General features: G+C 33.6%; 1 protein-coding gene across 1 annotated transcript; it reads right to left on the bottom strand.

Moving 5' to 3' along the window:
* LOC130228384 (DDRGK domain-containing protein 1) lies at positions 1–9,802 on the bottom strand. Its single transcript, XM_056456813.1, has 9 exons — positions 9,622–9,802; positions 8,301–8,447; positions 7,299–7,435; positions 6,791–6,892; positions 6,385–6,507; positions 3,381–3,419; positions 2,288–2,344; positions 2,153–2,201; positions 1–229 (listed from the first exon to the last, which is right to left on the bottom strand). The coding sequence occupies exons 1-9, from the start codon at positions 9,707–9,709 to the stop codon at positions 69–71; spliced, it is 903 nt and encodes a 300-aa protein (XP_056312788.1). The 5' UTR covers positions 9,710–9,802; the 3' UTR covers positions 1–68.
* Positions 9,803–13,163: the final 3,361 nt, after the last annotated feature.

Raw genomic sequence — 13,163 nt, 5'->3', positions numbered from 1 at the left:
CATAGTATAACACGCTTTATTTACAAGTCCTTGTCTGAGGAGTTTACTGTGGTGAATAGCGGTGTATCTCATGCGCTGCTGTGTATGTCCGGCGTGAGGTTTATGAGTGTGTTGCTGGCTTGAGCGAGTTCAGAGATGGAAACTCTTCCTCTCTGCTTAATGAACTGAGCCACAGCGTTCAGCTCCTCCGGTGTGATGAAAATAAACTTCCCTCGGTCATCGATCACTCCTGCAGAAACACACTAGAAGATTTGAGTTCCAGTTTGTTCATTTAATGCCACACCACGGACATTTCATGGCGAAATATATATAAATAAAGAGAGATATTTTTTATTTTAGTCTGTCAAAACAGCCCAAGATTATCCTGATTCAATATTTGTGACGTCAAATAAGGGTTAGCACAAAATAAAGATATTACTTTTTTAGATTACATTATATATTTTTAAGATTACATTACTGACCACTAATTTTGTCATGTAATGTGTAACCAATAGATTACATTTCAAAAGTAATCTAAATGTAATCCAAAAGTAGTCAGATTACATTACCATAAATGTGTAATCCAACAGATTAATATTGTCGTGTAATATGTAATCAGTAACTGAATACAGTTCAAAAGTAATCTAAATGTAATCCAAAAGCAGTCGGATTACATTACCATAAATGTGTAATCCAACAGATTAATATTGTCATGTAATTTGTAATCAGTAACTGAATACAGTTCAAAAGTAATCTAAACGTAATCCAAAAGTAGTCAGATTACATTACCATAAATGTGTAATCCAACAGATTAATATTGTCGTGTAATATGTAATCAGTAACTGAATACAGTTCAAAAGTAATCTAAATGTAATCCAAAAGCAGTCGGATTACATTACCATAAATGTGTAATCCAACAGATTAATATTGTCATGTAATTTGTAATCAGTAACTGAATACAGTTCAAAAGTAATCTAAACGTAATCCAAAAGTAGTCAGATTACATTACCATAAATGTGTAATCCAACAGATTAATATTGTTGTGTAATTTGTAATCAGTAACTGAATACAGTTCAAAAGTACTCTAAATGTAATCCAAAAGCAGTCGGATTACATTACCTTAAATGTCTAAACCAACAGATTAATATTGTCGTGTAATTTGCAATCAGTAAATGAATACAGTTCAAAAGTAATCTAAATGTAATCCAAAAGTAATCAGATTACATTACCATAAATGTGTAAACCAACAGATTATATTACTGACTAATATTCCAACAGATTAATATTGTCATGTAATTTGTAATCAGTAACTGATTACAGGTCCAAAGTAAGCTAAATGTAATCCAGTAGTCGTATTACATTACTATTATCCAACAGATTATATTACCAATTTATTGTCATGAAATTTGTAATCAGCAATTGATTACATTTCAAAGGTAATCTAAATGTAATCCGAAAGGAATCAGTTTACATTACTATAAATGAGTAATCCAACAGATTACATTACCGACAAATTGTCATGTAATTCATAACAAGCAATTGATTACATTTTAAAAGTAATCTAAATGTAATCCAGAAGTAGTCATATTACATTACCATAATGCAACAAATTCTATTACCCAATAATTTTGTCATGAAATTTGTAATCAGTTATTGATTACATTTCAAAGGTAATCTAAATATAATCTGAAAGGAATGAGATTACATTACCATAAATGTGTAATCCAACAGATTATATTACGGATTACTAATTGTGTTATAAATTGTAATCAGTAATTGATTACAGTTCAAAAGTAATCTAAATGTAATCCAATAGTTGTCAGATTACAGTACCATGAATGTGTAAGGCAAGTGATAATATTACTGATTACTAATATTGTCATGAAATTTGTAACCAGTAACTGATTACAGTTTACAAGTAACCTAAATGTTACTCAAAAGTAGTCAGATTACATTACCATAAATGTACAATCTAACATTTTATATTACAGACTAATTTTGTCATGTAACTTGTAATCAGTTATTGATTACACTTCAAAAGTAATCTAAATGTAATCCAAAAGTAATTGAATGCAATCCATAAATATGTAATCCAACAGATTATATTACTGAGTGCTAATTTTGTCATGTAATCAGTAACGCATTACACACACAAACATGCACGCACACATACCTGTAAGGGAACCATCAGCTATCAGGTCCTGAAGTCTGGCAATAGCATCCTGAAATAAAGACACGCATATTAAAAATGAATAACTAAAGGCGCTGGTTTGGTTGTTGTGGTGTCCGGTTTGCTATGAAATCTGACCTGTGTGCGCAAGCCAAACTGAGATGCCAGATCCTCCAGCAAAACCACTTTGGATTTCTGAACAAAACACAGAAATAAAACTTTTTATTTTAATTAAAACAATTTTATTTGAAATCAAGCTCATCACAAGTTCTAAATAAAATATGTATTTTGTATATTAAAGGCTGAACAAAATGAAAATGAGAATTGTTGCTTGGTAACTGGATTAAATAGAAGTTTATTTTTATTTTATTTTCTCATGCAATTATTATTTTCATGCTTTTAATTTCATTTAACAAAAAAACAGACAATTGTGAGTAACTTTTTTTTCTTCATTTTATTAGTTTATTTTATTTAAATCAATTAATATGTTTGCTTTTATAGTTTCAGTTGACTGAATAAAACAGACAATTATGAGTAGCTTTTGTATTGTGTTTTTATTATTATTAATTTTATCATTTTATTTCTGATTTAATTGAAGTTATTTTAGTAAATAAAGTTTAAACAAACAAAAAGTGAGAAATATTACCGGTTAGCTAGCTGAAATAAGTTTATTTATATCCTATTTTCTATCTTTTATTTAACTGATTTCAAGCAATACATTTTTTTATTATTTTAGTTTAGTAAACCGTACACTATTACCATTATATAACACTACTACAACTATGTTTAATGCATTATTCATACTGTACATTAAAATGCATTAAACACTTTCATAAGTAACAGTGACAAAAAATGCATTATAATATATCTCCAGATTCCTTCTTATATTTGTAAATGCATGCATCCATTCAAAGTCATGACAATAAAGAGATATTTTATTCATAAGATCATGCAATGCAATTAACGGGATATAATTAATGCATTAAACATATTTTAATAATATATAGGGAATAATACAATCGTAAACAAATGTATGCAAAAAAAGTACATAATTAGACATATAGATGTTTTATTCATAAATCCATGCAGTGCATTTAAAGGTGCATTATAGGATATAATTATTGCATGAAACATTTTAATAATATACATGTAATACTGCAATAATACAATTATTTATGCACAAAAAATACATGCAACAGTTTAATCTGAACGTATAAGTGAGGTGTGTTACCTGCACATACTGGATGAACTCTTGCAGCAGACTTTGCGACTGAAAAATACACGAACACATCATAACTTTAAAACCTGAATGTGTAATGAGTAAGACAGTATTTATAACACTTAAAGCAAAAGATTATTTTTGTGTGTGTGTGTGTGTGTGTGTGTGTGTTTGGGGTGCGTGTGTGTGGGATGTGTGTTGGAGTCTGCAAGTGTGTGTATGTTGGAGTGTGATTGTGTGTTGGTGTGTGCATGCCTGTGTGTGTCTGTTGGAGTGTGCATGCCTGTACTATATGTGTCTGTTGGAGTGTGCATGCCTGTGCGTGTGTGTTGGAGTGTGTGTGAGATGGAGTGTGTGTGTTAGAGTGTTCGTGTGAGATGTTGTAGAGTCCGCATGTTTATGGGTGTGTGCATGTACATGTGTGTGTTAGAGTGTGTGTATGCATGTGCTTGTAGTGTAGCTGAAGCGTCAAAATTAACCCCATAAGACAACCGTAGTACTCTAATGGCCCGTTTCCACTGAGTGGTACAGTACAGTACGGTTCGGTATGCTTTTAAGGTGGTTTCCACTATCAAAGGGTACCACTTTTTGGGTACCCTTTGCAAAGGGTACCTAGGACGACAAAAGGGTACCAAAAGGCGGAGTAAACGCGCAGCTGAACGCTATTGGTTAACAGAGAAACATCACTCATACTTGGACAAGCAGGAGAATGAAAACAAAGGAAGCTGCATTTTTAAAAACACAGCCAAGACATTACACTGTAATAATATATACATATAATAACAAGCCATGGCTGGCCTGAGCTTAAACCAGGAGTGTCTCGGTCCTGGAGGGCTGGTGTCCTGCACAGTTTAGCTCCAACTTCCTTCAACACACCTGCCTGGAAGTTTCTAGTATACCTAAAAACAGCTTAATTAGCTGGTCCAGGTGTGTTTATTTGGGGTTGGAACTAAAATATGCAGGACACCGGCCCTCCAGGACCAAGTTTGGACACCCCTGGCTTAAACAAACTTTGTCGTCGTCTTGATGAACAGCCACAAAGACAAGAAGAACCAAATCTGCCGCGTCCAGCTGTTGTTTTACGAGCCCGTCTAAAAGTGTGAGCAGTTTCACTTTCTCCAGAGAGCTTGACGAGCGTTTATATTTGAAATATCGATCTTCTTGAGCTGATGATAATAACGTGCGTGTGAATATTGAAGAGCTTCTGACATCTGATCCTTTCAGAAATGGACAAATGCGAGAGTGAAGCGCAAAAAACAAAGGAGAAGCCGGAAAAAAATGATGATTTCTAAACTAAAAGACTAAAAGATGAGAAACAGCCATGTTTAACTATTATCATCACCTTTTGGACTATTATGAACTCAGAATGAGGGAATTACTCTCTAACAGAGGCTACATGTGCTGCTGAAGATTACAGACACAGATGAGAGGTTTACACTGACTGTAGGCTATATTTTGGGTTGTTTTTGAACCTAAATAAGGACTAAATGTCTGCTGTGTGTAGTTTATCTGTAATTGGTGACATATTGGAGACTGTAAGAGTCTGTATGCAATCATATATGTTCATTTATTTAGTTATTTAATATAATTACAGACGTTACAGTAGGCTATTTCACACTGTCATTGATCTGCAGTTATAATCAACTCATGTTTATAGAAAAGTTAGTGATGAACATTTATACACAGGTGTTTATGTGTATGAAACATCTGTTTTGTGAGAAGTGCTTTTCATATGATATATGGACGACCTGTACAACTTTACTGCAGACATTTTCTCCAGCGAGAATGACGTGGTCTGAAACTTTCTGTCATACACCACGCCCACCAAAAGAGTACCATTGGTACCCTTTAGACAGTGGAAACACAAGCCTGATAAAGGTAACCCGTACCGTACTGTACCGCTCAGTGGAAACGAGCTATAAATGTGTAAAGCCATCATGAAAATTATTTGTTTATTTCTTCTAATGTTAGGGGCATTTCAGAAAAAGTCACCAAAACATTGTTGTTTCAGTGTTTTTTTTTTGGTGTAATAATGTTGCCTGGGTCATTTTTGACCTATAAAGGGGCCGAACATGTTTTTCTGTTCTGAGAACGTAAGGTTATGTGTTGACAAGAATAAAAATAAGCAAGCTACACTTTTTATGTTGCTAGTCAACCACTGAATCAGCTGCGTATGGTATGCGAGCGCTGCTGTTGATATTGATATAACTGTAATATTTAACAATATTGTGATATTCAGGATTTGTGAAGTCATACAGCTCTGAATAACTCAAAACAGCGACCGCTAGTCACTCCTCCATCTTTAAAAGTCTTCATAGTCGTCTTGACAACACAAACACTGCTGTCAGATTAACAGAAACCCCGCCTCTGCTTTCATTTGATTGGATAATAATAAAAATAAAAAGACAGTACACTCTTTACAATCAGTAACTGGACTGTGTATTTACACAGTGGCCATATTCATCTATGTAAACACACCAAAAACAATAATAATAATAATAATAACAGCAGACACTGTAAAAGCTCATTCCCAGCCATTAGACTTTTCTGACAGGGTATTCCAGTGTCACTGAGTGTCAGAATGATGTGGGGCTGCTGTTCAGGAGTTATTATAGATCGGCAAATTTAGCGGTTCTTATTTTAGCATTTTTTTTTTAAAGCATGACGATAAAACACGAGCGCGGTTATGAATATATTAAAACATGTGCTTTGTTTGTTGTAAAAATTCATAATAAATGATAAAAAAATACTAATTTGTGCATCTCTTTACTTCCTTGTGCAGCCATGCTGCTGTTGTAGCTGGTGTATTCTGGGAAATTTTCATACCCCTTGGTTTAGAGTGTGGTCCTGAAAAATCTCAGTTTCGAGGGGTATCTAGCCCTTCCTCTTAGCCCTACACCTTCAAGCTAAAGAGAATTGGGACACCGTAACCCCTTCACATGAACACATAAAACGAAAGGTAGGGGAAGAACTAAGGGGTAGAATTGGGATTGGGCCTTAGTGTAGAGAAAGGCACCTCATGTTCGGTGAGCTCTTCTGCTTCCCCCTGATCCTCAATGATGAAAGACTCCTTCAGACGCTGGTACTCCTCCTCCTCCCTCCGCTCCTGCTCCTCCTTCACCCGCCGCAACTCCTCCTCCTGCACAACACACACCTTATTCTACACCGCGCAAGGAAAAGCTCATGTTTTAGAGCTTCAGTTGCCGATGGGAGAAATGACTTGGACTAATTAACACTCAGACTACTCAATATACAAACAAGTTCTTCATCAATTTGGGATAATAATAATAATAATAATAATAATAATAATAATAATAATAACATGAACTTAAAAAACAAGTCCAACTTCTGAACATATCATCACAATAAAGGGCCTATATTATGTGTAGTGGTGATCTGTTCATCCTGTGAGTGTGAATGACCTGCTTCTGCTCGTGCTGGCGCTCCTTCTCCTCTTCTTTCTGTCTCTCCTGATCTCTGAGTTCCTGAAGACGCTTCCTCTCCTCTCGCTCTTCTTGCTCAGCCTAAAACACACAAGCAGGCATGCATGCACACACAACCACACACACAAACAAACGCATGTACACACAAAACCATACACATACAAATGCGCACACACACACACACACACAAACAAACGCATGTACACACAAAACCATACACATACAAATGCGCACACACACACACACACACACACACACACACACACACACACACACACACACACACACACACACACAATAACAACCATACACACACAAACGCATACACAAACTCAAACACACATACAAGGAAAACACAAATAAAACTCACACACAAACAACAAACACACATATATAAACAGACATACACACACACAAACACACACATTAATAATCAGTGTTCTGCAGCAGGTGGAGTGTGTGCTCTGCAGTGGTGTGTTGTTGGAACCTCTCTCTGAGCTTTCCGCGCTTGTTTCTCCTCCAGTTTCCGCTGTTTCTTTGCTCCGACTTTTCCAGCAGCTTGAGGCCGTTCTTCAGATGCGTTTCTGTCTTCCTCATCTTCATCCGCCTCCACTGGACTGTCCTCTGAGCACACACACACACACACACACACAGAGAAATATAAATGCTATAAGTGACAGAACACCACACAAGTTAGTACAGATGAAAGACGTAAACACTGCAATTAATAAATGAACATCAATACATTTACACACTGCCTGACAAAAGTCTTGTTGCTTATGCAAGTTTAAGGAACAACAAATAATAACTTGACTTCAACATGCTCCAGGATTGGCCCGCCCAGTCACCAGATTTGAACATTATTGAGCACGTCTGGGGTAAGATGAAGGAGGAGGCGTTGAAGATGAACACAAAGAGTCTTGATGAACTCTGGGAGTCCTGCAAGAAGGCTTTCTTTGCCATTCCAGATGACTTTATTAATCAGTGATTTGAGTCATTGCAGAGATGTATGGATCATTTGGTATCAGAAGTGTGTTATATGAAAGGTAAAGGCCTCTAGATGAGGCTTATTTGAGCACAATAAAATCTGATCATGTCTTGATGTTGACTGATTTGATTAGGACAGTAAGGTCTGACTCTGCTTAGACTAAAGTCTGCTCACTGAACCTTCAATAATGTCCAGTATAGAATATGTGCTCATGCTGCAGTGGAAACAGAATGAATATTGTGTCTGACTCCATCATGAGCTTGGAGGACTGCATCCATACATCTCTGCAATGACTCAAATCACTGATTAATAAAGTCATCTGGAATGGCAAAGAAAGCCTTCTTGCAGTTCTTGCGTTCTTGTAATCACTGAAAAAGCAGCTAAATAAACCACAATCTGATACCTGAACAGTGCATGAATGAACAATGGTTTAGTCTGTAGTGTGCTGCTTTAATAAATGACTGTAAATGCTGGAATGTAAGGTCTTTCTGTGCTGAATACCGTTGTCTGATGCCTGCTGTGCCCGCTGTGCATTCACTCTGCTGTGGAGACCCCTGCGGCGGCGTGGCATCCCTGCTGCTCGCTCCGGTGCCGCCTGCGGGCGCGCTGAGACTCGAGCCGAAACATTCTGATGATCCTCAACATCAGCTGGAGAACGCAGAGAAATACATATGTTTACATATTAAGCTAAACTAGTTCTTTATTGAAAACACAGTTTAAAGGGGAGCTATTATGCCTATTTTTACAAATAAGTCTCTGATGTCCCTAGTGTGTGTGTAAAAACAGCACACAGATAATGCTTTCTAACTCTCTGATGATCCCTTTAGGCTTTGATCCAAATTGTGGCGTTTCGGTTTGGTTCGAGTCCCGGCTGGTTCAGTTGTCGTTACTGTGTGGAGTTTGCATGTTCTCCCCGTGTTGGTGTGGATTTCCTCCAGGTGCTCCGGTTTCCCCCACAGTCCAAACACTTGTGCTATAGGGGGATTGATCAACTAAACTGGCATTATTGTATGTGTGTGTGTGTGTGTGTGTGTGTGTGTGTGTGTGTGTGTGTGTGTGTGAGAATGACTGGGTTGTGGCTGGAAGGACATGCGATGCTGGAATAGTTGACGGTTCATTCCGCTGTTGTGACCCCTGATAAATAAGGGACTAAGCTGAAGGAAAATAAATGATTGATTACAATGTTTTAATTCCCAGTTATAATTCATTTAAGTTGGTTTATTATGCATTTTAAACATAAGAGAATATCAGACGCATAGTATTATTTCATATAAATTACTTATTTACATCCACAATTATCATTATTTGTTTCAATTTAATAGTATTATTTACTGTAACGCAGCTAGGTATGAAATTTAGGAAAATCTTACTGCTTCTAATTAAGTACTGTTATATTAACTTATTTCAATATATTTTTACTACATTTCTAATCATTTTCAGATGAATTTGACTAAAAGAAGCCATAAAAAGAAAAATAAATTGATATTTTCGATATATTGAGGTTTCTTTAGGACAAAAAGGAGTTATATGTTATTTAAAGTTAATTTTTAGTGCATTTTAGGAACATTTAAATATTTTAATAATCAAAAAGCTCGTCACTTCTGTTTGATTCTGATGTAAAAATTCTGTAAATAACAAATATGAGCTGGACATTCAGTTTTTCACAGATTAAACGTTTCAAGACTTCTATGAATATTAAAAGCTCAATATTGACTTCAGTAATATGAAGTTTAATCAGTTTTATGACGTGTAAGTATATTACTATATCCATATGTCATCTGACAGCTGCTGTAGGACTGATTTATGATCATATTTCACTCACCGTCTTGAGTTCGTCCGCGGACTTTCACCGCAAACACTATCAGAACCAGCAGAATCGCGGCCGCTGCGACATACAGAACCACATCCATATCAAACCATTAAAATATGATATAAAAACAAAACTGATCACTTTAAGCTGCTCACTGCAGCCAGAGGAAGTAGACGTTGCTTTAGATCACGCGTCACTTCCGTTTGTCTTAGCGCGCCCTCTGAAGGTGTGGAGGAAGTTACAGGGATAAAGATGTGGACAGGGCATGTTCCTGCGGCTACGAAGTTAACGAGAATAAATTATATTATTTATGAAACTGCCCATTAATTGTATTTTACTAACGCCTACTCTACCCCAACTCTCACAGTAATGTAAAACAGTAATTATACAGAGAATTATTCATATTATTTATTAAATTACCCATTAAAATGTATTTTATTAGCATCTACCCTGACCCAACCCTCACAGTAATGTAAAAACAGTAATTATACAGAGAATTATTCATATTATTTATTAAATTACCCATTAAATGTATTTTATTAACATCTACCCTGACCCAACCCTCACAGTGATGTACAAACAGTAATTATACAGAGAATTATTCATATTATTTATTAAATTACCCATTAAAATGTATTTTATTAACATCTACCCTGACCCAACCCTCACAGTAATGTAAAAACAGTAATTATACAGAGAATTATTCATATTATTTATTAAATTACCCATTAAATGTATTTTATTAACATCTACCCTGACCCAACCCTCACAGTAATGTAAAAACAGTAATTATACAGAGAATTATTCATATTATTTATTAAATTACCCATTAAAATGTATTTTATTAACATCTACCCTGACCCAACCCTCACAGTAATGTAAAAACAGTAATTATACAGAGAATTATTCATATTATTTATTAAATTACCCATTAAAATGTATTTTATTAACATCTACCCCGACCCAACTCTCACAGTAATGTAAAAACAGTAATTATACAGTGAATTATTCATATTATTTATTAAATTACCCATTAAAATGTATTTTATTAACATCTACCCTGACCCAACCCTCACAGTAATGTAAAAACAGTAATTATACAGAGAATTATTCATATTATTTATTAAATTACCCATTAAAATGTATTTTATTAACATCTACCCTGACCCAACCCTCACAGTAATGTAAAAACAGTAATTATACAGAGAATTATTCATATTATTTATTAAATTACCCATTAAAATGTATTTTATTAACATCTACCCCGACCCAACTCTCACAGTAATGTAAAAACAGTAATTATACAGTGAATTATTCATATTATTTATTAAATTACCCATTAAAATGTATTTTATTAACATCTACCCTGACCCAACCCTCACAGTAATGTAAACACAGTAATTATACAGAGAATTATTCATATTATTTATTAAATTACCCATTAAAATGTATTTTATTAACATCTACCCTGACCCAACCCTCACAGTAATGTAAAAACAGTAATTATACAGAGAATTATTCATATTATTTATTAAATTACCCATTAAAATGTATTTTATTAACATCTACCCTGACCCAACCCTCACAGTAATGTAAAAACAGTAATTATACAGAGAATTATTCATATTATTTATTAAATTACCCATTAAAATGTATTTTATTAACATCTACCCCGACCCAACCATGACAGTAATGTAAACACAGTAATTATACAGTGAATTATTCATATTATTTATTAAATTACCCATTAAAATGTATTTTATTAACATCTACCCCGACCCAACCCTCACAGTAATGTAAAAACAGTAATTATACAGAGAATTATTCATATTATTTATTAAATTACCCATTAAAATGTATTTTATTAACATCTACCCCGACCCAACTCTCACAGTAATGTAAAAACAGTAATTATACAGTGAATTATTCATATTATTTATTAAATTACCCATTAAAATGTATTTTATTAACATCTACCCTGACCCAACTCTCACAGTAATGTAAAAACAGTAATTATACAGAGAATTATTCATATTATTTATTAAATTACCCATTAAAATGTATTTTATTAACATCTACCCTGACCCAACCCTCACAGTAATGTAAAAACAGTAATTATACAGAGAATTATTCATATTATTTATTAAATTACCCATTAAAATGTATTTTATTAACATCTACCCTGACCCAACCCTCACAGTAATGTAAAAACAGTAATTATACAGAGAATTATTCATATTATTTATTAAATTACCCATTAAAATGTATTTTATTAACATCTACCCCGACCCAACCCTCACAGTAATGTAAAAACAGTATTTATACAGTGAATTATTCATATTATTTATTAAATTACCCATTAAAATGTATTTTATTAACATCTACCCCGACCCAACCATGACAGTAATGTAAACACAGTAATTATACAGTGAATTATTCATATTATTTATTAAATTACCCATTAAAATGTATTTTATTAACATCTACCCCGACCCAACCCTCACAGTAATGTAAAAACAGTAATTATACAGAGAATTATTCATATTATTTATTAAATTACCCATTAAAATGTATTTTATTAACATCTACCCCGACCCAACCATGACAGTAATGTAAAAACAGTATTTTTATTTAAAAACCTCTAATTAATGCATAAGCTTCATCTTAAAGCCCTGTATATACATCTATCTGTCGTCAAAAATCTATAAAAATGTCAAAATATGACAAAATTACCACCAAATAAATGTAATTATTGAAGTATGAGGACACAATTAATTAACATAAACATAAAACACGTTAATTATCAATCCTATTTAAATTCTTAATAGAATCAGGAAATTTATTTTAGAATAAATCCACATGATAGTGACAGGATATGTGCCAATAGCAGATGGATATATGACAAAATATCATAAATCACAAAAATGATATTCATATCTACATATTCAACGGAAGAATGTAAATGTAGTCAGTAAATGAGGACAGAACTGAATTTCTTTAGGTGTACTGTCTCTTTAAGAACAAAGTTACAAATTCTTTATAGGGTTTATAAGTTAATTTTTTTCCTTAAAATAATTTCTGATGACTCTAAAAACAGAAATCTGAAAATATTTGTGAATATTTAAACGTTTAAAAATTATACATATTTACTCATATATTCACTTGTGTCCAACAGAAGAAAGAAACTCAAACAGGTTTGAAACAAGTGAGTAAATGAGGACAGCATTTTTGGGTGTACTGTCCCTTTAAGAACGAACTTGTTAATTTGAATCCCTTTAAAACAATTCTGTATAGGGTTCTTATGTTTTGTTTATTATTTTTATTCAGTGAAATAACTTCTGATAGTTGCAAAAAATAATATATATATATATATATATATATATATATAAAGCGTTAAAAGTAACAAGATTATAAATATGTATTAATATCTTCCTTAGTATTCATTGAAACTAGTGAGTACATGATGACTTATTTTTAGGTGTACTGTCTCTTTAAACGTTAGGGTTTAAATTGATTTATTTATTAGTACAGAAGCTGACAGACAATGTTGAACA

Source organism: Danio aesculapii, chromosome 5 (genome assembly GCF_903798145.1).
Source record: "Danio aesculapii chromosome 5, fDanAes4.1, whole genome shotgun sequence".
Taxonomy (NCBI): domain Eukaryota; kingdom Metazoa; phylum Chordata; class Actinopteri; order Cypriniformes; family Danionidae; genus Danio; species Danio aesculapii.
The sequence above is the reverse complement of the archived record's forward strand: the minus strand, read 5'-3'. Positions and strand labels throughout refer to the sequence as shown.